The 27,008-nt window shown below is 30.8% G+C and overlaps 3 protein-coding genes across 5 annotated transcripts; all 3 read right to left on the bottom strand.

The window, feature by feature from the left end:
* Positions 1-429: 429 nt before the first annotated feature.
* On the bottom strand, positions 430-8,368 carry LOC103834459 (fatty acyl-CoA reductase 3). Of its 3 annotated transcripts, none has more exons than XR_004450016.1 (10): positions 8,129-8,368; positions 6,499-6,602; positions 6,130-6,329; positions 5,735-5,835; positions 5,063-5,255; positions 4,778-4,939; positions 4,424-4,505; positions 3,926-4,192; positions 1,977-2,173; positions 430-828 (listed from the first exon to the last, which is right to left on the bottom strand). XR_004450016.1 is itself a non-coding variant. In XM_009110525.3 (10 exons), the coding sequence occupies exons 1-10, from the start codon at positions 8,217-8,219 to the stop codon at positions 642-644; spliced, it is 1,479 nt and encodes a 492-aa protein (XP_009108773.1). In that variant the 5' UTR covers positions 8,220-8,368; the 3' UTR covers positions 436-641. The 3 variants fall into 3 exon arrangements, 2 of the variants coding, with proteins under 2 accessions (XP_009108773.1, XP_033132570.1); XM_009110525.3 differs by having other exon boundaries at positions 436-792; positions 2,046-2,173; XM_033276679.1 differs by lacking the exon at positions 8,129-8,368 and adding an exon at positions 6,737-6,755 and having other exon boundaries at positions 642-792; positions 2,046-2,173.
* Positions 8,369-12,679: 4,311 nt separating this feature from the next.
* Positions 12,680-19,415, bottom strand: LOC103834458 (endo-1,4-beta-xylanase 5). Its single transcript, XM_009110524.2, has 6 exons — positions 18,231-19,415; positions 17,994-18,040; positions 17,699-17,918; positions 17,439-17,602; positions 15,814-16,704; positions 12,680-15,616 (listed from the first exon to the last, which is right to left on the bottom strand). The coding sequence occupies exons 1-6, from the start codon at positions 18,277-18,279 to the stop codon at positions 15,266-15,268; spliced, it is 1,722 nt and encodes a 573-aa protein (XP_009108772.2). The 5' UTR covers positions 18,280-19,415; the 3' UTR covers positions 12,680-15,265.
* Positions 19,416-19,826: 411 nt separating this feature from the next.
* LOC103834457 (endo-1,4-beta-xylanase 5) lies at positions 19,827-26,815 on the bottom strand. Its single transcript, XM_009110523.2, has 6 exons — positions 25,680-26,815; positions 25,472-25,518; positions 25,178-25,397; positions 24,923-25,086; positions 23,703-24,590; positions 19,827-23,446 (listed from the first exon to the last, which is right to left on the bottom strand). Exons 1-6 carry the CDS (start codon positions 25,729-25,731, stop codon positions 23,096-23,098), a joined length of 1,722 nt encoding a protein of 573 aa, XP_009108771.2. The 5' UTR covers positions 25,732-26,815; the 3' UTR covers positions 19,827-23,095.
* Positions 26,816-27,008: the final 193 nt, after the last annotated feature.

Genomic DNA, 27,008 nt, shown 5'->3' with positions numbered 1-27,008 from the left:
TAGTTCCCAATGTTTTCGCGGTCAACCTCATTCCTAATGTGGCTAATGGCAGGACATTTCAGGAAGTTCATACAGTTAAGCTACAAAGGTTATTGGGTTTATCAGCAAAACGGGTAGTTTGCTAATTCTGGTCTAAAAGTGGTATATCTACTTAATTGTCTATTTAAAAATCTCATAATTAAACAATAATATTTAGTTATATATACACACATATATGTGTATTTTGAGAATCCCAAAGAAAGAATTCTCCATTGAGATTGCTTTACACGTCTGCTTATGCTATTTACACAGTGGGCCAGTATATTCAGACCATTTAATTTGTTGATTTAGTGCATTGTTCGTCACGGAGTTCCGAGATATTTACCTTTGGGATTACTATTATTAATATGGAATTAGTAGTTATTTTCAATATAAGCTACTATTAACTCATATAGATTACGACAGTAAAATAAAACTATATTGAAAAAATAACTTTATAGAGATACAGATGCTGAAATAAGAAATAAGAAATAAAAAAACCCAGGTCAATAACACACTTTTGAAAACATAGCCATATGAAAACAAACCAACGAGTAGTATAACTTCCACATAGTTTCTACTCTTTTGATCACGATAAAATAAATATTACTGAAATGATATCACTAGAAAACGTACTTAACCAACCCAGGAATATGTGTCTTCACAAAATAGTCGTCCCAGTTGATAATCTTTGGATCAAAATAGAACATCTCAGTTTCGACTCCGGTTTTCAACACCATTCTTTGCAGTTTTTCTGTGTTTGAATCATCAAATCTGAACATATGTAATCACATAGCATAACGTTAACATCTATATTATTAAAAGAGAAGTACCCTTATAAATTACCCCTTAATTTTTCATTTTATTTACAATCATATGCCACTGAAGTAATAAATTTACTTACTTTTAAAAATTCTTGTCTTTTACAGTTTAATTAATGCATATCCTAAATTTAACTTTGATTTAAAAAAATGAGTATAATGCATATTTATAGAAATTTCTATTTTGAATCATGTAAATGCAAGTGTAAATGCATATTTATAGGGATTTCCTATTTTGAATTATTCTTCCAACCACCTTTGGTAACAATACAATCGGTTTTCATATCTAATAACAATTAATTCAAAATAATTAACTAAATAATTAGCGTGTGTAAATATATGTTTGTAAATATTTTCCATCTCAAATTATTTTTTCTACTGTTAACTTTCTCATAGAATAATTAAATAATTAGCTAAAATTATGGGTCTCAACTAATTTAAGAGGACCCAAAATATTATGTATCTTTATACAAACTTAAGCCCATAATTAATTTGTAATTATTTTAATTTAATTTATACATTCATTTTTAAAAATCATAATCTATTATATAAAAATCCGATAAAATATGTAAAATCGTTAAGTATAACCAAAAAATCGTTAATCCATGATACAAGTTCTCTATTTTCTTCATATTTTTATTAAAAAAATTAAAAAATCTATGAAGATTATATTTTACAAATGAATCTTTTAGTATAACCAAAAAAAAAATATACGTGCGGTTTTGGCAATCAAAGTCTAGATGATGGTAAAAAACTAACTTCTTACTTAGAATATAAAACATATTTTAATAATATAATTAAAAAAAATCTAAAGAAAAAAATAATTAGGAGTTATCTACTCGGTCAAGCAATGGTTGATCAGGTAGTCAGATTCCAGATTTTAACGATTTTTACAATTTTTATCGGATTTTTATATAATAGTTTTTTTAAACCCAAACCGGATGATTACATATAGGTCACCAGATTTACCGGTTCGATCTCGAATCGGGGTCGAATTTCAAAACACATTACAATAACTATGTAACACAAGTATAACATTTACTCATTTAGTATAATTTACCCCAAAAAATCTTTTGTATAACTAAAATTTAAAATTGAAAATAAATACCCGCGCGGTTGCGCGGGTCCTGGTCTAGTATATTTTAAATCTCAAACCACATTAGATTAGAGAAAAAAACTTAGTGAGAAGCTCAAAAAGTCACTTACACCCCATAGAAAAAGAGGTAAGGCTGATAGAGATCAACAAGCCGCAACGCAAGATTTATCTTCCTATGAAAATCCGTAACGCTTTTATCCAACAACTTGCAAAGTACCATGTTTAGTACTGCAAGTCCCTGTAATAAAGCAAAAAGAATAATGAATTAGGAAACATTCCCGGTTATTCAAAAATTTAACATTGTCAATGGTAACCATGAAATAGAATTATAGAGGAATTGGTTATAAAAGAGAAGGGAATTGGTTGAAAATGAAATATATTCATTCCATTCATTTTTAATCAAAATTATAGAAAATTGTTCAGAAATATTTTCCTTTGTATTTTAAAATCCCTTATATATTAAAAGAGAAGCATTGTAATAAATGCATTCACATTATAATAGACACGTGGCAGCTTCACAATGATTTGATAATAAATATGCTAACGCGTTCACACTATAATCATAAATGTGTTCACACTACGTACTTTGTGATTTTTTTTAATATAAAACTCACATACATAGTTCCAATAAAACTCTAGATTTTTCGGTTCGAATAAAAATAGATAACGAATCAAAAGCTAAATTATATATATATTATTTTTATTGTTTACGGATAAAATTGAGCAAAATATTCATAAATTTTGATTCGATTAGTTATCCGTTTTGATTTGAACCAAAAAATCTTGATATTTGAAACTCTACGAAACAAATCAAATACTAAAATACAATATCCAAAAAAGAAACAAATCACTAATGCCAATATTTTTAGGAACATATATCTAATTTGATATGTTATATGCATATATATACATATATGGAAAGAATTATATATATATGTTATATATATTATACTTTATATCAGTTTTACAATATAAATTTATTATATTAGGTACTAGAATTAAAAGGTTATATAATGTTTTATTTTTGTAATAGAATGTTATTATTAAATTATTTTTAAAGTTTTATTTTATTTACAATCAAATCGAATATTCTTTAAAATTCTAAAACATTTCGGATATCCGAGTCACCGAATATCTAGGTGGCTAAAAATCGAATCGACAAAAATGCTTCCAAATATCCAGATACTTGATATGTGTCCACCCCTATTTACGAATGTAATTTTATTTTCTTTTGATGAAAAAATGACCAATGTCAAGGTCTTTTTTTATTTTAAATAAATTTTAATTTTATCTTTCATGTATTATTCTAAACAAAAATATCATTTAATATTAATTAACAATATCTTTATATATTTTTCAACTATTTTTATATACTTTTTACATAAATATACATGTGCACCTTGATGTGAGCATCTTATAACTAAGTATTCACCACAACTGAAGTATCTAATTTTTTTGAAAGTTGAAATATTTTTTCTTAATGTTTCTTTCACTATTGACCAAATTGTAGTTAAATGATTTGTCTTAATAATTTTCTTTTCTTTTTCTTAAACTATTATCTGTTTAAAAACTATAATATAAAACTATTGGTTCGACATGACGACTATCTAAACTTCATAATATAAAAATAAACATATAATATTAATTTTAGGTTTTTATCCGAAAAAACCTAAAAATCAAATGTTTTAACCGAATAAACTAAAATGAATATTAATTTAAAATAATAGTTATATTTTAGAAGATTAAAAACAAAAAAACGTAAAACCTAACTAATATCCAGATTAAATAGATTTATTGCCTTTTTTATTAAAAATAACGAAACTAATAATCACATCCCGCGCAAGGCGCGGATTATTACCTAGTTTATTTTAGAATTGATAGAATGATTATTGCATTCTATTATTAAAAATTATGGAATTAATTGGATGAATCATTCCATATCATTATATTCCAAAATTAACAATCCAGTTGGTGCCAAAGAATTATGTACCTTTAGTGGAATCGAGTAATGTATGGCCATGTATCGGTGGAAACTTGGCATAGAACTCAGAATCTCTATTTTCCGTACATGAACTGGCTTCCCATCTTTGTTAGTCCATGGTTTGGTAGTAAAATACTGGTATGCTACTTCAGGAAATTTCTCATTCTTCAACGGATTTTTTTGCGAGGAACCCAAATGATAAATAATCTCTTTTTGTTTCCCGGCTTGAGCGGCCATCGATACTAGAATCGAATTTACTACCATATCTGCTGGCATCTGGTCCATAGATTGTGTCAAAACCAGGAAATAAGTAAATAATCATTCTATCAATTCTACAATAATCATTCTATCAATTCTACAATAATTTTTTCAAAAAAAAAAACCAGGAAATAAGTAAATAATATATAATGTAGATTAGGATCAATGTGAAGTCCCCTTGAACAAATGTACGGAGGAAATGTTAATGTAGAATGTAGATTAAGATCAAATGTGAAGGAAAGGAGGTACCACATCAGAAATAGCATTAAGATCACCAAGGAAGCATGTGAGTCTGCCTTTACCGTATCCGACAGCTAAACTATCAATAGTCCTGTAACATCAGAGTAGTTAACTAACGGACAAGGACAAGCACACTAATATCACAAGTATTTATTTTCTACAAAACTTTCTAATACTCATAGTTCGTTATAAATATAATTTTAGGATCTTAGCATATATTCAGAAAGTATTTATCTCATGTATTATTTAATGTTTATAGTCAAATATTGAAGTACTAGGAATAAAAATTGAAATTTTATTTTAAGAGAAAATACGAAACGACATTATTTATAAACATTATGTCACAAAAAGATATGTCCTAACCTGATGCCCTCGGTCCAACCAGGGAATGGTTCTTTGAAAGTGCTGGTAATAATTGATGGACGGATCAACACAAGTGATATATTGTCTCTTTTTTCTCCTACCATCATCTCTCCCATTGCTTTTGTGAAAACGTATGTGTTTGGCCATCCGTACATTTTTGCCCTATAAATGTTATGTAGATTTATAATCATTTCCCCATCTCAAGGATTAACCCTAAATCTCATTTTTATTGTAATAAACAATATATATATATATATACACACACACATAAGTAGGGATTATAACCTGGTGAGTCCCATATCCTTCATGGCTTGTGTGATTGTTTCGGGAGGGGTTTTGATGACTAGGAGCTGGTCAAGTTTCTCCTGGACCAATTTCCTCTCATGGTTGATATCTAAGCCGGTGGTTCCATTCAACGTCTCACCCATACGGTATGGTGTTTCCATTATCAAACCAGATTTTTCCCCGGACACGTAAGCTGTATTATGCAAATGTTGTTAGTTGTTGGGTTTAATTATGGAATATTCCTTAATATTAATGAAATATTCCGAGAAAGAATACTAAAATTGTGCTAGAAAGGAAAATGTAAGAAACCAAAAATATCTCTACAGTATTGGGACTACTTAGTAGTTTTTTTTGGGACTACTTAGTCGTTACATGTCAAAATCGTCTTAACCTAAGCTAAATGTGACCACTTGTATTTCTTGATATACATTCAAAAATGTCTTTATCGTTTCATATCACTTGCGAAGTGGCCTTAAAATTGAAAACTTTAAACGTATATATTATGATCCTTCTAATCAAGATACGGCTTTAGAAACTGAATTTATACTATGTTCACTTGAAAGATTCGTTAACATGGAAGAACACGTGTACGTAAAATAAATATCACTTGCGATTTAATAAACACGAGTTATTTCACAGTCATTAACAGCATTGGTTTGTTTCTATATTTACCTGTTGATACATGAACAAAGATCTTAGCGTTTTCACATTTCTTGGCGAAATCCAAGACATTGAGGGGACCCAATGTGTTGATCCCAAGTGCTACATCGTATCTGCGGTTAATGTAAACATTCCTTGATTAGTAATATAAACCATATCAATTGCAATTACTGAACAGTATGAAGACTATTGGACTTTTTCCATCGGTCTACAACTTTTTATTTTATTTATAAACAGTAACAACAGTTTATGTCGTGCTAAGATGTTGTTGGTTTTGAATTGACTGATAGCATATTTATTGCTAAGGGGGTAAATATATACCGACATAAATCAGTAACTAAATAAGTGTTTTTGTTCGTTATTGTCAGCAATAAATAAAATTCAGTTCATGTTGGTTGGATAAATACCGTTCATCAAACTTAGTAGTTGCCGCTAAATTAATAATGGCATCAACTTGGTGGATCATCTCATGTGCCAAAGAGTCTTGAATACCCAAATCCGCAAGGCAAATGTCCCCATTGACGACAGTGACTTTCTCAGATGTAAGTTGAGTTAGATTTGGACCATACTTCTCTTTCACCACCTTGTACAAATCCTTCCCCAAGATCTGCATTGATTTTAAACACCTCAAAAAGTTGGCGGTCCATATGAGCTTTTGAATTATTTGATTAAAATTAGGCTTATTAATTAAGCCAAATGGGAGTTTTTTTTTTGCATATACAACAACTAAACACATATAAACTCAACACTCCAAATCTAAGTAGGCTGAGACAAACCTCATCCTTAAACCTCTGGGTAGCAGATTTTTCATTTGATGCTCTTAGAAGAAGATAGAGTTTCTTCACGTTTGGTGCCACCCTTAATATCTTCTCCACAAAAACTGCATATGAATTTATACAACATTATTATAGGGATTAAATCTAGTCTAATTAAATGATAGTCTATAGAAAGCTATTTGTCTATATATATATAGAGCGAATTAAAAAGCAATTTGTATCGAATATGAAATTTTACATATACGCAGTTTTGTTTGGACCCACAAGAGTAACCGGTGTAACCGCAGCAGTTTCGGGTGCGGTCGAGGAAGTTTGCAGATACTGATGTGGATGGTTGCGGTTTAAAACATTATTAAGAGATTTACGGCTGGTACAACGGTTTCAGAAATTATTGTGTTTTCGGAATACTTATGATTTGTTAAATACCAAATGCAGCAGCGGTTAAATAATAAATTAAGGATATTTATATTTTCTATAATTATAAAAATATTAAAAATATAGTATTATAATAAATACAAAATTATGCTATTAAATTTTTAAAAAGTTATAGAAATATTTTTGTTTTAAATTTTAATATAATTTTTTTTAAAATATATATATAGTATTTATATTATTGTTTAAAATTTAATTGAATATTTGTTTTTATTCTTTTATTTATATAATTTTTTATAAAAAAAATATTTTATCCTTCCACAACCGCCAACGTTTTTGAATTTAAGAAGTTTTAATGGTTAAAAGTGATTTATAGAGATTTGAAACGATTTATAGCGATTTGAAACGATTTATAGTCTTGCCTTAAGTCGCACGTGCCATATTGCAATATATACTTTAAATATATACTCTAAATTTTAATAATTTTATAACTGTTCGAGTGTAGCTGAAGTATTTTTTTCATAATCATAATGCCCTTCTATTATTTTTATTTTTTTATTTTGCTAATCTTGGGTGATACAAATCTTTGGGATTGGTCTGGTGGGGGCGAGGTTCAACTTGTATTATAAGAACCAAACCAACACAAATAGGCGGCAGACGAGTCTGACTAATACCAAAGGTAAGCTAGCCTAACCGGAGAAAGTCTTTTTGAAAAAAATTACTGCATATTCTAAGAGCATCAATAATATGAATTTCTAAAAATAATAATAATATAAATTTCTCTAAATGAGTTGTTATCAACTTTAAAATATTAATATTATAAAATAGTTTAATTATGTGACTAATATTTAATGGTGAAAATACATCGGCCATAAGAGGACAAGTGGCATGAAAATCTCTCAAATGATTTTTTTTTAGAGAGTTTCTCAATTTTTTTCTTCTTCACTCATATTTTTTTATTATTTTATATAAACACTTTTTTTTAACTATCATTGCAGATGCTCTAAAACTGATTAGCCGATTCCGACTGTATTGTCAATAACTTCATAGTTTTTTTTTTACGTCTGAAAGATACTTGCATTAATATTCTTAAAAGATCCACTTTACAAAATAATATCGACACTTACAAACGGATAAGCTAATATATCATTATATAAAAAAGGAGTTTTCAGAAGCAAATAGATCATTTAACCAAAATGGGTGACCTGAAGCAACATAGGATATGCATGTATAGGGAGATAAGGGAGAGAGAGTATACTATTTGCTAAGAACCCAGCCGCTCCAATGACCAATATGGACTTGTTGTCAAGGTACTGAAGAACACTTACGGCCTCCATTTCTGTCGACATAATTTATGTTTGTATGCACTTTGAGTGAGAGAAAGAATCCGACCAGTACAACATACAAAATCATATGCAGGGTCTGATTTATAATCATGGACTTTACAAGGTGAAATCAATGTGTGCACCTACATTTTTTGTACTCTCTCAACTACTTGTCATTAGCTGTCAACAATTCTCATAAAAAAAGGACTATTCATTTCAACTTCTACAAATTGTAGATATAGACATCTTCAACTCATTAAAAAGAAAAAGATAAAAACATTATATTTTGAACATTAGATTAAAACATTATTCCTTTCATATCATATACAGTGGTGTTTTAACCAAAAAGTTCAAATGATGTTTTACATTTTTCAATACAAAATATAAACAATAATGTTTTGTGATTATTTATCATTGGCTATACTATTTTTTTAAAAAAATTCCGCACAAATGATGATACTATAAACTATCGACAAGGTATGCGTAGTGTCTAATAATGGAAACAGCATAGAAACTAAAAAGAGGTGGTACTTTAACCGTATTCATTTTTCAAAATATTTCGAAACAAGAAAACAGTCTAGGCTGGATTTCTGTCGGCACATGTACATTTGTAAATTTCTACATTTAGATGATAATGAATCCGACAAAGTACAACAACAAAATCATACAGTCCTAACATTTCTAATTTTATGTTTTAAAAATGAAATCAATGACAGCAAGCTACCTTCTCCTTTTAAATTACATGTCTAAAAAATATATATATGAACTTCTTCAATTGAAAACTGGCTTAACTACGTGATGGTAAACCAAATGAACATAGTTATTCAATTCAAAATCAAAGAGTAGACGAATTTGTATACCAAGTGCGGCTTCTGTAAATAAATCGGGATTATAATCAGAAATTGCATGGTTAACCAGATACTTAAGCTTGACTGAATCATTCATATCTGATTAAACTGTAAAGTATTCTCCCTTCGAACCTACCAACATTGAAGAGAAAATTAGATCCAACTTACAACCATATAGACTAACGTGGGCTAATTATAATCAAGGCATGATTAACGAACAAAAAGACTAAAAAACTAGATTATCAAAGTGGTATATTAATGTTCATGTGTTCACATTCGAAATATAGAAAATAAAATTAATTAATGAGAACAGATACAGCAACTGATAACACTGATATTTTCATGTGCGAGATCTACGATGTATCTGTATTTCTGTGTTTGACTTGTTTTATACTATAAATTAAACTAGATCTTGATCCGCACAACCGTTACACAAGAGTATCTACAAGGACAAACTCATTTGTGATGAGATTACAAATTAAAAGAGAGAAAAAGATTTAGATCCATTCACTTTTTTATATATCATTTTTTTGCTTAAATCATTATTTGAACCCATAAATGCTTCAGAAAAACTTTCTCAAAAAAAAAAAAAAAGCTTCACAAAAGGTCCAAAATAGCTGCTCTAAATTTCGATCCTGGCGGTAAATTAAAAACCACCTGCTAAGTACACAACGCTTAGTCAGTCAGATTGGATCATTGGAGTAAACAAATTTCATAAAGTAAGAGTAAACAACTAGTGAAGATCTATATGTATGTATTTTACTGAACTCGTTATTTAGAATCTTTGTTCTCATATGCAAATAAACATAATGTTCTTGGATTGCTGCTTTGTCCTACTTGTTTCAATACACAAACACATATAGTGAGTCTCTTGAGACAAGTATGTGTACTCAACATAATCTCAGAGAGACAGAGACCTGAAACTGAAAGTGAGTTGCCGAGACGCCTTGCGAATAATCCAATGAACTTTCGGGTAAAGGTTTGATCTATAATGTTACCACCCACACTTTTATGCAACATCTATAAGAAATAAACCCAATAAAAAGATAAAATCAATGCCCTGTCATTTAAAACCTAATGGAAAGTCTATGTTTAATAGTTGTCAAGCCTAAATAATCACACATTTCTATGTGATGTAAGTGGCCACGGATTCTACTACAAAATGAAAAATCTTGAGATTTGTACTCGAAAAAGTGATAACTAATGGACTACTATCACTTAGTTAACTTCTTTGAAAAGAAAATTTTTACATGAGAACTAGCAGTATCATCAAGAACCGAGTTAATTTCTCATAATCTCTTCCTTTGTTTTCTCTCTTGTTCTGTTTCTTGGGGACAAGACTGTTTACAGTTTTCACTGAGTCTTCCTCATAAATATTCTTCTCCATTATCTTCATCTTCTTCTTGGTGCACATAGTTTTGGTTCCATGAAACTTTGCTTCTTCTTCTGTCTTCAGACCCACTGATGTCTCGGAGACAAGAAAGACTTGCAGAAGAAGAAACAGAATGGTCTAAGTACAGAGTCCATCCTGACTCGCATCCACTACTCCATTCCGACGAACGCGACATTTTCTTATTTTTAGTGTATTAAAACTAGAATCGACTTAATTTATACACATGCATCTCTTTCTCTCCATGTGTGTTTCCTTTCTATTTCTTAGGTTAAATTTGATTCAACTTTTTGGTCTTATCTTCAATACGTACGGAGTATGTATCTTTTTTTTTTAAACTTTGTGAATAACTTTTTGGTCTCCTACTTCTGCCTATTAATTTTTAAACCTTAGATTGGTCTCTAATAATGTTCGCTCTTGTTTTGTCGCTATTAGAGAATACATATGAACGAAATAACATTTATAAAAGCTAACTGACATGAGCTTATGGTATAGGTGGGATTTTCTCAGGCTACAATGCTCCAAACCTCGTAAACCGTTTCGGAAGCTCACAGCCATGTCTCTTCAGCTTTAATGGCGGAAGCCTTAGCTATCCATCGGGCGGTCGCCCTTGTGATTCTCAAACATCCGATCCCTGGCAGTTCTTTCCGATTCCCTCTCTTTGATCAAGCTCTTGAAGAGGGGAGGGACTTAACCTGAACTATTCGGTATCATGTTTGATATCTATCACTTTATGTCTTTCTTTGATGCAATTTCCTTTACTTTCATCTCTAGAAACTTCAATTCGGAAGCTGATTTAGTGGCAAAATCAGTCTTGTCTATGTCTGTAATGAACTCCATTCATGGAGTGTAAACTTCCTTTGAGTAATGCAAGTTGTTTGTTCAAAAAAAAAAAGCTAATTGACATGAAAAGTCGGCGTTATTCAGGCACACTCGAGCGTTTTTTGCAAGTTCGCAACATGTGAATTCTGTCATACTTTGTTACTCTTTTCTTACAATGCCAGTATGTAACATGGAAATGACATGCAGCGTTCGTGGTCATACATTTTTCATTTGATCCTGGTGATTTATACATTTAAGCTACATTAAAATAAACAAACGTCGCATATCTAAGTACACAGAGTGAAAATTCAGTACGTTGATTTATTGTAAGTGTCATACTAATAGAAAGTTCACCACTAGTGGCTGAAGGACTCGCCACGCATGGAGAACTTTACAAATGCAGGGAACTGGGGGTCTCTAAACTCAGGATGGAAGCTAACTCCGAGGAACACATAAATTGCATAAAAAGGAGACTTCCTTCCAGAATTTTTTTTTGTTTGAGTTGAACCTCCTTCCAGAAATTTATGGAGTTATGATGTCTTCGAGCTTGCCTAAGGATTTGATGAAATCTCTTTGGATGGATTCCTGGAGAACAAAATGTAGTTGCAGATGAATTTTGATTGATATAAATTATAACGAAGGAATTCGATAGCTATGTAAGTGCATCTCTGTTTTGGCACACATGCCATGTAAGTTTTTTAAGAAAATAAGAACAAATGAATTTTGATTGATATCTATATTATTAAAACTGAAGTACATTTGAGAGTTGTTTGGAAACTTGGATAGTAGTATAAATGAGAATTGTTTAGAAACATGGATAGTAGTATAAATGAGAATTGTTTGGAAACATGGATAGCAGTAGAAAATAATACTTGCTTATCTTAATTGATTTTTTAAAAGATTTTTATTATATTGTTAATCAATTCTAACCCTTCATCTATTATATTTACTAAATAAGTTAATATCATTTATTACAGAAGTACAAAACAAAATTTATTTGTTTTCAATTTTTATTTTATCTTTTGCATTCATTTTTCTCAATTTTAATTATTTCTATACAAAATTCAAATCAAAATAATAATTTAAAATTAATTTATATAAATAATTGATTCAAATATATATATATATATTTTAAAAAAATTTACTAAAATATTTTCCAATAGCCATTTAAAAAATATTTTCACTATATATAAGAAAAATACAATACATAACTTAATTAAAAACACCAACTTAAATTATGGTTTTTATATTTCATATTAAGTTTATAAATATAATATATGTGATTATTTATATGATAGTATGTATAAAATAATATTAATTATATGATTACTTATATTATGGTACATATAAAATATGATTAATTATATGATGACATATATATGATATATAATAGTGACATGAAAAACAAAACTTATTTGTTTTCAATTTTTTTTATTTTATCTTTTACATTCATTTTCTCACTTTTTAACTATCTCATTAATTATATTTACTATAATATTTTGCCAGGATTATTTACATATTAACTATAATAATTCGACATATTTGAATGAAACCACTCTATTTGTGATAAGAATTCAAAATGGTTAACAATTTTTTTTATTTACTTATGTATCGGTTAGACATGGACATTCGGATAACTATTCAGCTACGAGTTATTTCTGTGGGTTATCATGCTTTTTGAGTTTTGAAACTAGACTTCATTTCGGTATTATAAATTTTCATGTGTGTTTCGAATCGGGTCGAGATGAATTCAGTCTTGATATATACAAACCTACAAATATCCAAAAACTAATGTATTTGACGCCGGTACGGATATTTGTATGAAAAGTAAGAATATTAACCGATTCAATTCGGGTATGTTGAATTCAAACTAAACTAAAAATAACCAAATAACCAAAAGTAATCATATTACTCTATTTGATTCAGGTTCGATTATGATGTATAGAAATCTAAAAGTACTTATGCAATTAATTATATTATGACACATATAAAATATATAATACTAATCATAAAAATAAAATATCGATTTATAAGAAAGTAAAAATTAACACCCGCACGGGCGTGCGGGTCAATCTCTAGTATGAATTATAACGAAGGAATTCGATAGCTAGCAAAATCAGTCACGCGAGCAGCAAGTAGGCACGTGTGCATGTAAAAAGGAAATACGCAAGGTTCAACAAATACACACAGGTGGGCACGTGCAAGAACACGCACTTCGACCCAGTACTACACTTTTGCAAATTCAAAACAAAAGATGAATTTTCAAGTTTTATCTCATTATATGATATCTTACAGATTAATTATTTGTAATTTTAAGCATTAATTACAACTCTAACCACCTGGAGCTGACCCATCTCCCTAGCTAGTTACCTCCAAGCTCAAACATGTGGACCGTAAACAAGCTCTTTATAAATAGTGGATGACTTATTAATTACATTCACGTCGTAATGTCTATGCAACAATGATACATCTCTTCTTTGTAATTTTTTGGTCCACGCCTTGAGCAACTTGTCAATCACATCGCCTGTCTCTATGTCGTTGAAATCTTTATCGGTGAATGTGATGCCTTCCACCGCAGGATGCAAGTGGGCTTCCCAGATAAGTCCACTCTTTTCTATAATATTAACCAAGAAGTGGTATAGTAATTTTTTAGGACTCGGCATAAATCCATCGGTTTTAAATTTGATATCCGCTCAAAACTAAGTTATCGCTATTTGGTAAGTCTAGAATTGAATTTCGGTCTAAATTGGTTAATATGATGGACCGTAAATCTATCAATCTTTTGGTATAAGTCAAAAAATATTCAAATTCAGATCATGTAGAATAGTGCGTTTTCGGATTAGAGGTTAACCGGATAGCCAAGAAAGTTTATCAAAAAAAAAATTTATTCAGTGTATTTTGCCTGTTAAGCAATCAAATTAGTAAACTCATTATTATTATTATTATTTTTGAATAAAATGCAGAGAGGCTTTCTTGTTAGACAATGATTAGGCATATAAACCTTTGTAAGGCATATAGGAAGATACAGTGAACCTAAAGATAAACAATAAATCCTTTTGTTTATGATAAATAACAGTTGACTGTGTGGAACAAAAGTTGACTGTGTGGAACAAAATGCAAGATACGATTCCTTATCTTATTTTTCTGAGTAACTCAATAGTGGTAGTGGAAATAGGCAGTGCCGTCTTAACCAATATAATAGTCTTGGACGAAACATGAAATATGGACCATTTTATAACTATTTTCTATATTTTTTTTCATTGCATTTCTTTTAATTTGGTCTGAAACAAATAGAAAAAAAATATCTCAAAACTAGTGATGAAAATACATATTTCTTATTGTCTTGTCTTTTAATAAGTAAATTATATTTACTTAATTATAGTCTTTTTTGATAATTTAACCGATTGAAATGGACCTTTAAAACAATAAAACAAATTTATAGATCTATGGACTCATGGTAAATGTCTATATTACCATGGGTAAGAAACGGCACTCGCAGTGCCTGGGAGACAGAAGACTGTCTTCCTAGTTCCTACATAAACGTGCATATAAAGAGATTTTATATTTTTACCAAGAAAAAAGAAAGAGATTTTATATCATTTCACATAGAAAGGACAATACATGTTTCATTCAATTTTCTAATCTGACCCAAATCCATGCATTCTTCAAAAATAGTTGACCATTTAACTACACTTGGTCCATGCATTCTTCAAAAATATTTTATTTACTACGAGTGCCCATATGTAGTAGTTTGATTTGTTTAACTTCCTACGAGTTTAACAACCAATGTTGGATCAGAAATATAAGAAATAAAAGTCTTAAATCGGTTATACATCGAAGTTGGTTATTAGTATTATTGACTGATAGATGCTACCAAGGCTTAAACTTTAGTAAACCAACTTAATGGTGTTTGTGAATAATAATAACCCTCGGGAGTTTCTTCACAGAAGGCTACAATTTAAAATCAAGCTACTCAGTTACAAAGTAGTTGTAAACTTAAACTTAGCGTCTCAAACACGAACGACAGTAGGAGATGGGTGATAATCATCAGAAGTCAACTTAAAGCTGTGAGAAGCTGTGCAATTGGTGAGAGGGTGAGCAATACTGAGATCATAGTCACCATGAAAGAGTGAAGCTTCAAAATATCCATCAGCATCAGTTAAACCTGTGGTTTTCCCACGAAGCCCTCCCCACTCTCGCAGAAGTTTGTCCACAACGTCTCCGGTTGGTAGGTTCCTGAAGTTGCCATCGGTGAGGCACATTCGGAAACAACCTCTTGGATTATAACCTGACCACGTCACCATTCCCGTCACTTTCGGATGTGCGTGGCCTTCCCTAAGGACCTGCTCGAAATAATTGGCCTGCAAGAAACTCAGATATCAGACAGAGCGGAACAACATGGGACAGGATTTCCAGTAGCCCTTATAAGAGCAGAGCCGATTCTAAGCACAGACGGATGAAACATTTACCCCCAAGATTTTCTCAAATTGTAAAAAAAAAATATTGTTATTAAGACTAACGTTAAAATATTTATAACCCTTAAATATATTTCAGTTACCTGAACATTTGGAGGAGCTGCGACGTCGACCTCAGTGAGCCAAATAGGCAAACCAGTGGCACCAAGAGTGTCAAGAGCTGATCTCATATACGGAATGTTAGGAGTGTTGAAAAAATGAGACTCAAGACCGATCCCTAAAGGAATGTTTCCGGGGACACGAATAGATTGAAGCTCTCTAAGCTTCTGCAAATACCTTGCTGGACTAGACACCGCATCCCCTGGTTGCTCTAACGTATTGAATTCATTCATAAACATTGTAGTCGTTGGGTCAACAGCATGCGCCTGCTCAAAGACGTTATAGGAGACTTTAGGGCCCATCTTGTTCTCAAAGAACGAGAAATGAAGATTCTCATTCACAACGTCCCAACTAGCGAGCTGGCCTTTGTACCTTGACACCACCGAGTCAACCCTTCTCTTCACGGCGTTGTAGAGATCGGGTCCGTTCAATGCCGTCACCCAACTAGGTTGATATTTAGGGTCGTCCAATATAATATGGTGGCCACGTATAGCGATCCCATGCTGCTTGAATAATCTTACCATCGCGTCTGCGGTTGAGTAATCCTCTTTGCCTCTTACAACTTCCGTGCTGTACCATTTCATCTCGTTCTCGAAAACTGTCACGGTGAATCTCTTAGTGAACCAGTCTTGGAAGGCTTGGTTCCCAAGTATGTTACTTCCTGCCGAGCACCCGAATGGGAACCCGAGTCTGTTCTGTAAGATTGAGATGGTTGCGTTTGGTACTGGCTCACCGGCGCTGTTTACGGCTCTGATCCTCACGGCTCCTTTCCTCGTTATGTCAATGCTCTGCTTGTGGTGAGAGCTCCACTCTTCTTGTGTAAATGGTTGCAACGAGACGCTGTCAACCCAAATCTCAGCGGTTGTGTCCTCGCTCTACACATGACAATAAGTCAGTAAGAATCATCATTGGTCAGTTTCTCTGTTTCCACTTAAATGTAACGTTTTCCTTTTCACATTTAAAATGAAAAGAACCATAAATCATAGCAAATCTCCCAAAAGACCATAAAATAAGTGTTTTTGACCAAAAGAGCAAATAAATAAATAAATGACCTTTTTTTAATTCTTTTTTGAAAATAAAAAATGATAAAAAGAAGTTTAAATAAAGAGATAAAAGACCTTTCTACCATTATTTTAAGATATATAAATATAAATAAATAATAAAAAATATTTTTAATTCTAAATATTTTTTCAATTCGAATATATTTTTTTTCAAAAATTTCTTTTGAAATCCTAAAATTATTTTTGAAACTTTTAAAAAATTATTATTTTAAATTTTGAATAATATTAAAAAAAAGCCTAAACTCCGTCCCTCAAATCTAACCTTAAGTGTAGATTAATTAACCCTAGAGATATAAGTGTTGTTTTATTTTTTTAATTAAATATTATGGTCATTTGGATTTTTGTGTGTTATATTTATAATAAAAAAATTAGTGTTATCCTAAAAATTTCTCAATCATAAATTACTTTTCAAAAAAATTCTTCCTTTTTAAAAATAAACTTTGGTGTCGTATTGCAACTTTCCTTTTAAGAATATATTAAAAGTAGTAGTTTTCTTAGACAAACAATCTAGACCATTACTAATTTACTATGTTTGTATATGAAGATACCTCAAAGTAGAGATCGGCAGGACCAGATTCGTCAACAGTAAGACCACCTTTGAGCATGGACCAGCATTTGGATTCAGCAATAACTGAACCGGCATGCTTATATTTACCATTCTTCTTGAAAACGGCTCTCACAGGAGAATTCCCTTTACTTACTTGTAACCATGCTACAAGTTACATAAAACACGTTAGACGATACTTGGCACAATGCTTGCTTTCTAAAGAATGTGAGCCAAGAAACACAAATTCAAAATTTTATCTACCAGAGAAAGTGTAGAGAAGTCCCTTTTCCAAATAAACCTTTTGTGAGACGCTATCATAAGATTGATTCCTCCCTCGTGCAATAACAAACTTATTGCCTCCAAATTCTGTGAAATCGACTTTGGTGTTTCCCATTTGTGACCATCCCTGAGAACCATTTTGTAAGTCAGGGTTAACGATGATCCCTCCATTGTACTGTGGCTTATTAGGGTTCCCTAGACACTGCACCAGAACAAAAAGATAATCAAAAACAGAACTTTATAATGAACATGTCTGAAAGAACACATAATTGCTTACCTCTATCGTTGCCGAGTAATCATATGGTACGTTCTTTTCTTCACACCCTGCAAAAAATTTTCATACAAAATTATGTTATATTAATTATTTATTTTTCGTTAATAATAAGAAATTCAAAAGTTCTTACTACGTACAAGCATTAAAAATATATATTGATAGAGAAACCTTATAGGAGATTCAATTTAACATAACAACAATAATAATTTATGAAAATCAGAGGACAAGAAGGGGAACAACTTGATAGAGAAAGGCAGCAGAAGGCAAGCAGTAGCAAAAGAAGCTTCATTGCGGAACTAAAAATTCGCTTGATGATGCTTAAGAGTTTCTAGTAATATTTATACTATTTGTTTTACGGTCTTGATACAGTGAATTAACAAAAATAGAAGTTTGACTGTACTTTTATAAGATTTTTTCATAATTATATGAAAAGGAGGTTAAGATACATTTCTATACTATTAAAACAGAAGCGATGTTTAAGAATTTTTAATAATATTTATACTATTTGTTTTACGGTCTTGATACAATGAATTAACAAAAATAGAAGTTTGACTATACTTGTTATAAGATCTTTTCATAGTTATTTGAAAAGGAGGTTCATGTATTTTTCCATACTATTAAAACAGAAGTAATAAAAATCTATTTACAAATAATCTAAGTTGGACCATTAAATTTATTTACATTCGTATTATTTTGTCTACAACTAACTTATTTATTATTAAGCATACATATTAACTTAACATATTATTTAAATATTTTCAAAAATGAAATCTCAAAAATATTTTCTTAAATATCTTTTCAAAGATTAAATTTTAATAATTTTTTTATTTAAAATATAAATATATATTTTCTAACATTATTTTTAAATAATAAAAAATTCGTAATTAATATTAGCTATTTTACTATAAATTAATATTAATTCTTTTTTGATTTATAGAATAAGAAATAACATTTCTATAATATTTATATATACATAACTTATATTCATAATTAAGTTACTACAACAATCAATAAATATAAAAGAAATTCATATACTTTTTGACTATTTTAAAAATATAAAAATAAAATAAGTACATATACAGAATGAAATATATTCATTAATGTTGACATATTCCAATTTATTAAAATAAAATAATAAAATAAGATATTTAAAATAATGGAAACTTTATATTTTAATATACATATTTTAATTAGTTATTAAAATATATTTAATATATTGAATGTGATAAAAATGCAATACTAAATTTAGTTTATATTAGTATTATTTGATTATGAGGTACATAGAAATATAAGTAAGTTTTACGATTACAGTTTTTACGGGTTATTTAATAAACATATAAATATTTATAGTATGAAACATGTTGAACGACATATATTAATTTATATTATCACAAAATATTTTTTCTCCAATAAAACAATTAATAATAAATTCATATTATTATTTAAAGCTTTAAACTATAAATAAAATTAATATAAGACTGGTTGGTACTTTGAATTTCAGTTCTAATTTACATCACATCCTAGACCTCATTCTGGTAAATTTGTAAGTATGGATCGAGTTCGGATATAACATATCGGTTTTTGTTCTAATTTGTATCACATCCTAAAACCAATAAAATAACAATATATCATTCGGTTTCGGGTTAAATTGGATTGGTTCGGATTTATCTGAAGTCAAATCCAAAATTAAAAAGCAAAACGTAAAAATAAATACTTATTTGTATTGAGTTTGATATTTAAGGTATCTTATTTAAAACTTAAAATACTTATTTTTATATATCATTTCAAAATAAATATAGGACTGAATATTTGAAGTACATATTTATGTCTCAAATATTTTTATTTGTGATTAATTTTGACATTCGGATCGGTTTTGCATTTTTTTTTCTGTTTTTTCGGGCTTCGAGTTCGGCTAATTAACACTTCAGATTCGGATATAATTTGTACCGCCCTACGAGACTCGTTTTGGCATTTATTATATTTGTACCGACGAGACTAGGATGGTCTCGGTTTTTCTGTGATGTTCGTAACCTCTTGTACTCCGAAGCAAAGTTTTTTCCGAAGTTATTTTGAATCAAGTTTTTTTGAAAATAGTTTAGCAATTCTGGACATTGATTTCCAGATTACCGTTTTTGACCCCAACAGTCTTATCTCTTAGGTTTGGATATGACCGAGATTGCAGGTATCCTGTTTTAAATTTCTAACCTTATTTTGCTGAGCAACTCGATAACGGTACTGGGAGTGGCTGTGGCTGGGAGACAAAAGACTGTTAACTTCCCATATAAACTTGTGTATAAAGAGATGTTCTATCATTTGATACATATAAAGGACATGCATGTTTCATTCAATTTTTTTTTTAAATGATTCATCAATATTCTAATATGACCCAATTAAATTTCCCATACATTCTGGAAAGAAACAGTTGACCATTTAACTACACTTAATCAACACTCGATTATTCATTATTATTTACTACGAGTGCCCATATGTAGTGATATGATTAGTTTAGCTTCCTACAAGCTTAACAGCTAACTAGATTTTGAACCGCATTTTCTGAAAACGCAGAATAATTTTTCTGTACATATAATCACATTTTTTCTTTATTTAAAGTATGCTTGTGCATAAAATCCGTAAACCAAAGTACGAACCGAACTGATACACGAAATTTCATCTCAGGTTTTAAAACCCTATAAATCTATTGCAAGTGCACAGCAAACCAAATAATATTCTAGGGGTCGAATCCACAGAGATTAACGGTTACACTACATTCTTTCAGAGTGAAATAAATTAGCTTAGACAAATCGATTTGGTTGATGATTTATGTAACGAAAGTAAATAAATATCAGGATTAATACCATGTAAAAATCAAGGAGATAAAGTGCTAGGCCTAGAGTGATGAATCGGGTGTCTAGCGATCATGAGCCAAATAACTATTCAAGAAACGATTTCAAACAAGTTTAGAACTCGAAATGTCTCATCTTTTATCAAAAAAAATCTAACTTCTAAACTATCATTTGGATTAGAGAAAGATGACAAACATTATTGCTCAGATTCGATTTGTTCACAAGTTACCCTAACATCTACTTTCGCTGGTTAGGGACAAGTTTTCCATTCTTATTGTTTCTAGCAACCTAAGCACTTTTGATGATTAGATTAAACCTAGTTTCAAACAGTAAATGATTAGTTTAATGCAGACAATAAGCATAATCATGAATGGAGACAGTCAAACAATGATCTTATTTGTATTTAGCTCATCGATCTAAACACTCTAACACCCTAGACTAAGCAAGCTGACTACTCAGCCATGAACAGAGAAAACAAAGAAAACATAGTGATAGATGATGAAGAAAACATGATGAAATAGATTGTAAGAATAAATATAGGGTTCAGGATTTTTCTCAAGAGTGTGTAGAGATTCTTCTCCCTTAACAAGATTATAAGCTTTCTAGCCATTTCTTCTGACTCTTTTTCAAATTCGATAAATGTCCTATCAATCTCTCTCAAAAGGTAGCTCCCTGATGAAAATAATAGAAAACAATATATTTGCAGGTCTGTATGACTCATAAGGAAAAAGGAGAATCCCTAGGTAAAAATCCCTAAATATTGAAAACTTTCTTAAAAATCTCAGTCGCCAGAGCAGCTGTGCATTTTGAAAACGGCTGCTCTGTTCTGAAAATCTCCCATTTCTTTTTTTTCCGCCTCTTTTGCTCCAAATGATCGATATCCCATCCAATGCAACTCCTGACATGTAATAACTCAAAATTGACTAAAAGGACTCGATAAATACTCGAAAACACTTTAGAAAAAAATATTGAAATGTGTCGAAAACAAAATACATCACGAACCAAACCAAAGAACCCGATCCGTATCCGGTCCTATGTAAGAGGGTGCTACAAAACATATTCCGAAGTGTAATAAGCTGAATCCAAAAAACCGAAAAATCTAGAAAACTGATCTTATTGTCCAAATAAATCACAAATATAAATATTTCTTTCAAATATTCAATTATATATTTATTTTGAAATTATAATTAAAAATAAATATTTAACTTTTCAATAAGTCTTTTATAAAAATAAATATTTACTTCTTATGTTTAAAAAAAATGGATTTAACTTCGGATATATCTGAATCGAACCAATATAAAAAGAATGCAAACAATGTATGGTTATTTTATGTATTTTAATATGAATACAAATTAGAATCAAAACCGATGTGTTATATTTGATTTTGATCTCTACTAACAAATCTACGAGAATGAAACCTATGATGTGATATAAATAAAACCAAATTCAAAATACCCAACCCGTATCCCAACGGGTATATGAACGCCCAAGCCAAACTTAAAATGTGTTTTATGTTTTGTTTAATTACTTTCACATTTGATAAATATTTTACATGTTTGTTGGAATAACTTGTAAAATTATATTCATAAAAATATCAATAGTAACATGTTTCATCATATCATTAAGTATTAATATTAACTAACTCTTAATATTTATTTTATCAAATATATATATATATATATATATATATCTAATTTTAATAATTATGTATTTTCTGAGGGTTTGTGAATTTGTTTCTTGCATTTGGATTAAAATATAGTTATATATATATATGAATTAATATGTATATATAATTTTATATATTAATAAAAAATATTGATTAGTTATAGAGTTAATATAAATTGAATTCATTATTAAAAAAACAATATATTAGTTATTTAGGTCATTAATTTTAGGATATGATATATATTTAATAATAATTAAGTTAGATATAGATAGAAATAATATGAAAGCTAATTAAATGTAATGGTTACACCTAGAATATTTTTAAATAGATAAAGTTACTTCTATTTTAATAGTATTGATATTGGATTAGAGTTAGTATGAATCTGTATAAGTTGATGACAAAAAAAAAACTTAAATTAAATATTGGAATTGCTTATAAGTATATATTATTGATTGATAGATGTTATCAAGGGCTTAAACTTTAGTAAACCAACCTATTGGTGTTTATGTATAATAATAACCCTCTGAGTTTCCTCACACAAGACAAAAATTAAAAAGCACACTATTCCATTACAAAGTAGTTGTAAACTTAGCGTCTCAAACACGAAAGACTGAAGGAGATGGATTGGAATCCTCAGAAGTCAACTTAAAGCTGTGAGAAGCTGTGGAATTGGTGAGAGGGTGAGAAATATCGAGATTGTAGTCACCATGGAAGAGTGAAGCTTCAAAGAATCCATCAGCATCAGTTAAACCTGTTGTTTGCCCACTAAGCCCTCCCCACTCTCGCAGAAGTTTGTCCACAACGTCTCCGGTGGGTAGGTTCCTGAAGTTGCCATCAGTGAGGCACATTCGATAGCAACCTTTTGGATTATAACCTGCCCATGTCACCATTCCTTTCACTTGCGGATGTGCGTGACCTTCCCTTAAGATTTGCTCGAAATAATTGGCCTGCAAGAAACACGAACATCAGACAAATATGAGCAAAATGGCAGTGTTGGTTCTGGACACAACCGGATGAAACATTTGCATTAGCTTTTAAATTTTAAAAAGTTCGTATGCATAAATCAAATGCCCCAAATTATCAAAAACTTTATTTTATTAAAATTAACCTTAAAATGTCCCCACATTTCAGATCTGGCCATGCTATACTGAATGGGACGTAATTTTTCGTTGGGCTTATAAACGAATATTATATATGAGTTACCTGAACATTTGGAGGAGCTGCGACGTCGACCTCAGTGAGCCAAATAGGCAAACCAGTGGCAGCAAGAGTGTCAAGAGCTGATCTCATATACGGAATGTTAGGAGTACTGAAATGAGACTGAAGACCGATCCCTAAAGGAATGTTTCCGGCCACATGAATAGATTGAAGCTCTCTAAGCTTCTGCAAATACCTTGCTGGAGTAGCAACTGGGTCCCCCGGTTGCTCTAACGTATTGTATTCATTCATAAACACTGTAGTCGTTGGATCAAGGGCATGCGCCTGCGCAAAGACGTTGTAAGAGGCTTTGGGACCAAACTTGCTCTCAAGGAATGAGAAATGAAGATTCTCATTCACAACGTCCCAACCCGCAAGCTGGCCTTTGTACCTTGTGACCACCGAGAAAACCCTTCTCTTCACGGCGTTGTAGAGATCGGATACGCTCAAAGCCTTCACCCAACTAGGTTGATAAATTGGGTTGTCCCATATAATATTGTGGCCACGGATAGCGATCCCATGTTGCTGGAACAATTTCACCATCGCGTCTGCGGTCGAGTAATCCTCTTTGCCTCTTACAACTTCCGTGCTGTACCATTTCATCTCGTTCCCGAAAGTTGTCACGGTGAATCTCTTAGTGAACCAGTCTTGGTATGCTTGGTTCCCAAGTATGTTACTTTCTACCGCGCACCCGAATGGGAACCCGAGTTTGTTCTGTAAGATGGAGATGGTGGCGTTTGGTACTGGCTCACCGGCGCTGTTTACGGCTCTGATCTTCACGGCTCCTTTCCTCTTCATGTTAATGCTCTGCTCGTGGTGAGAGTTCCACTCTTCTTGTGTGAATGGTTGCAACGAGACGCTGTCCACCCAAATCTCAGCGCTTGTGTCCTCGCTCTATACATGACCATGACAATAAGTCAATAAGAATCATCATTGGTCAGTTTCTCTGTTTCCAGTTACATGTAACGTTTTATTTTTGAAGTTTTAAAATGTATAGAAGCATAAATCAGAAATTACTTTTCCACCCAAAAAGGGGACTGATTCTATTTGAACATTAGCTCCTTATTAACAACTCCCTTACGTGTTTTGCCAAATAAATCCTTCCTTTTCAAAAATAAAGTTTAGTCTTCTTGTTGCAATATTCCTTAAAAAAAATATATTATAGTTGTATAGTTTTTCCTTAGACAAACAATCTAGACCACAACTATGTTTGTATATGAAGATACCTCAAATAAGAGATCGGCAGGACCAGATTCATCAACAGTGAGACCACCTTTGAGCATGGACCAGCATTTGGATTCAGCAATAACTGAACCGGCAAGCTTATATTCACCATTCTTCTTGAAGACGGCTCTCACAGGAGCGTTCCCTTGGCTTACTTGTAACCAAGCTACAAGTAACATATAACACTTAGCTGGCACAATGCTTCCAAAATTCTAAAGAGTGTGAGCCACGAAACAAAAAATTGAAATTATATGTACCAGAGAAAGTGTAGAGAAGTCCCTTTTCCAAATAAACCTTTTGAGAGACGCTATCATAAGATCGATTCCTCCCTCGTGCAATAACAAACTTATTGCCTCCAAATTCTGTGAAATCGACTTTGGCGTTTCCCAGTTGTGACCAGCCCTGTGAACCATTTTGTAGGTCAGGGTTCACGATGATTCCTCCATTGTACTGTGGTTTATTAGGGTTCCCTAGACACTGCACCAGAACAAAAGCAATTAAATAACAGAACTTCATAATAAACATTTCTGAAAGAACGCATAATTGCTTACCTCTATCGTTGCCGAGTAATCATAAGGTACGTACTTTTCTTCACACCCTGCAAAACGTTTTCATGCAAAATTATGTTATGTTAATTATTTATTTTTCTTTAATACCATGTACAAGCATATATGTTGATAGAGAAACCTTATAGGATATTCAATTTAACATAAGAACAATAATCGTATATGAAAATCAGAGGATAAGAAGGGGAACAACTTGATAGAGAAAGGCAGAAGAAGGCAAGCAGCAGCAGCAACAGAAGCTTCATTGCGGAACTAAAGAATCACTTTGATGATAATTATGGGTTTCAAATAATATTTATACTATTTTTCTTATGTTCTTGATATAGTGAACTAACAAAAAAAAAAAGACTATATAATAAATTCTTACCTTAATTATTTTGTACAAAGAAGTTCTGATACTTATCGCCCCAGTAATCTTTAATAGAAAGTAAATAAGTATTGTCAGTAGTCAATATATATGCCAAAAGAGTTCAGATATGTATATATCCTATATGTATTTCAAAATGATTTGTTTGCTTTGATATAGTTTTTACCTTAATTGTTTTGGACAAAGAAGTTCAGATACTTAGCGTCCCAGTAATCTTCAACAGAAAGCAAATAAGTATAGTCAATAGTCAATACATATGCCAAAAAAGTTAACAGATATGTATATCCTATATATTTGTTGGTATTTCAAATTGATTTGTTTCCATTGATATAGTAGCCAACCAGGACGGGTCTTGGACATTACAATGTGAACACTATTGTTGGTCCCCCAAATTTGAAGGGTTTACATACATAGGTATAAACTTAAATTGTAAAAGAAAAATCATTAAACTTATTAAATTATATTTAACCACTAAAATCTTAAGACCGGACTTGTGCTAATTTCATTCATTTCAAATATTAGGAGAATTGTTTTACATTGTAATCAATATTAGAATAATATTTGACTATAATTAACAAAGGCAACTAGAGATATGATTTCAACAATACAAAAGACTTAGAACATTATTAGTGGTTAGATACTCGCAAGAGTATCTCGCCATTTATAATATTTTTATAAAATTTTAAATATTTTTTAACAAGTGTCTTTGGATTTTTTTTGAGTACCTCAAATGAGATATCCATTTTAAATTACATCCTCTTACTTAAAAAAAAATTCAACTCTACTTATTTTATTGCCTAGAATCTCTTTGAGAGATCTTCATTTTCTTCAAATTAGATATATATTAGTATAGGGTTATATTTTTCTAGTTTTTATTGGTTTGGCGCTAGTTAGACAATTTTAAAGTTATTTTTGTTTAGATAGTGTTCTAAGAATATTTAAATGTTAAATCTCTCAAACAATTTCAAGATTTATTATCTGATGGTTCCTCACCGGCGGAGGATTTTGAAGTTCTAACAATGAAATAGTTAGTTCTCTAAGAAGAGGTAACTTAAACTTTCTTTTATAGCAGCATAACGTAAATAATGGTTTGCCAGTTTGGTATTTGCAAATCTTTTATTTATTTTTACACTAAACCACATGAAAGTCTCATAG

This window comes from Brassica rapa, chromosome A08 (assembly GCF_000309985.2).
Source record: "Brassica rapa cultivar Chiifu-401-42 chromosome A08, CAAS_Brap_v3.01, whole genome shotgun sequence".
Classification (NCBI taxonomy): domain Eukaryota; kingdom Viridiplantae; phylum Streptophyta; class Magnoliopsida; order Brassicales; family Brassicaceae; genus Brassica; species Brassica rapa.
This window is presented reverse-complemented; position numbering and strand designations above follow the sequence as displayed.

Bases quoted from the DNA above. Each gene is read 5' to 3' on its own strand.
- LOC103834459 (XM_009110525.3), bottom strand. From the start codon at position 8,219: ATGTCGACAGAAATGGAGGCCGTAAGTGTTCTTCAGTACCTTGACAAC. The intron at 5,836-6,129 runs GTATTTATCCAA...CATTAACCGCAG, and splicing joins ACTACTAAGTTTGATGAACG to ATACGATGTAGCACTTGGGA. The intron at 4,193-4,423 runs GTACCTCCTTTC...TCTATGGACCAG, and splicing joins TTAATGCTATTTCTGATGTG to ATGCCAGCAGATATGGTAGT.
- LOC103834458 (XM_009110524.2), bottom strand. From the start codon at position 18,279: ATGAAGCTTCTTTTGCTACTGCTTGCCTTCTGCTGCCTTTCTCTATCA. The intron at 18,041-18,230 runs GTTGTTCCCCTT...AATTTTTTGCAG, and splicing joins CTGCTGCCTTTCTCTATCAA to GGTGTGAAGAAAAGAACGTA. The intron at 17,919-17,993 runs GTAAGCAATTAT...GTTCTGGTGCAG, and splicing joins ATTACTCGGCAACGATAGAG to TGTCTAGGGAACCCTAATAA.
- LOC103834457 (XM_009110523.2), bottom strand. From the start codon at position 25,731: ATGAAGCTTCTGTTGCTGCTGCTGCTTGCCTTCTTCTGCCTTTCTCTA. The intron at 25,519-25,679 runs GTTGTTCCCCTT...AACGTTTTGCAG, and splicing joins CTTCTGCCTTTCTCTATCAA to GGTGTGAAGAAAAGTACGTA. The intron at 25,087-25,177 runs GTACATATAATT...TGTTACTTGTAG, and splicing joins ACTTCTCTACACTTTCTCTG to CTTGGTTACAAGTAAGCCAA.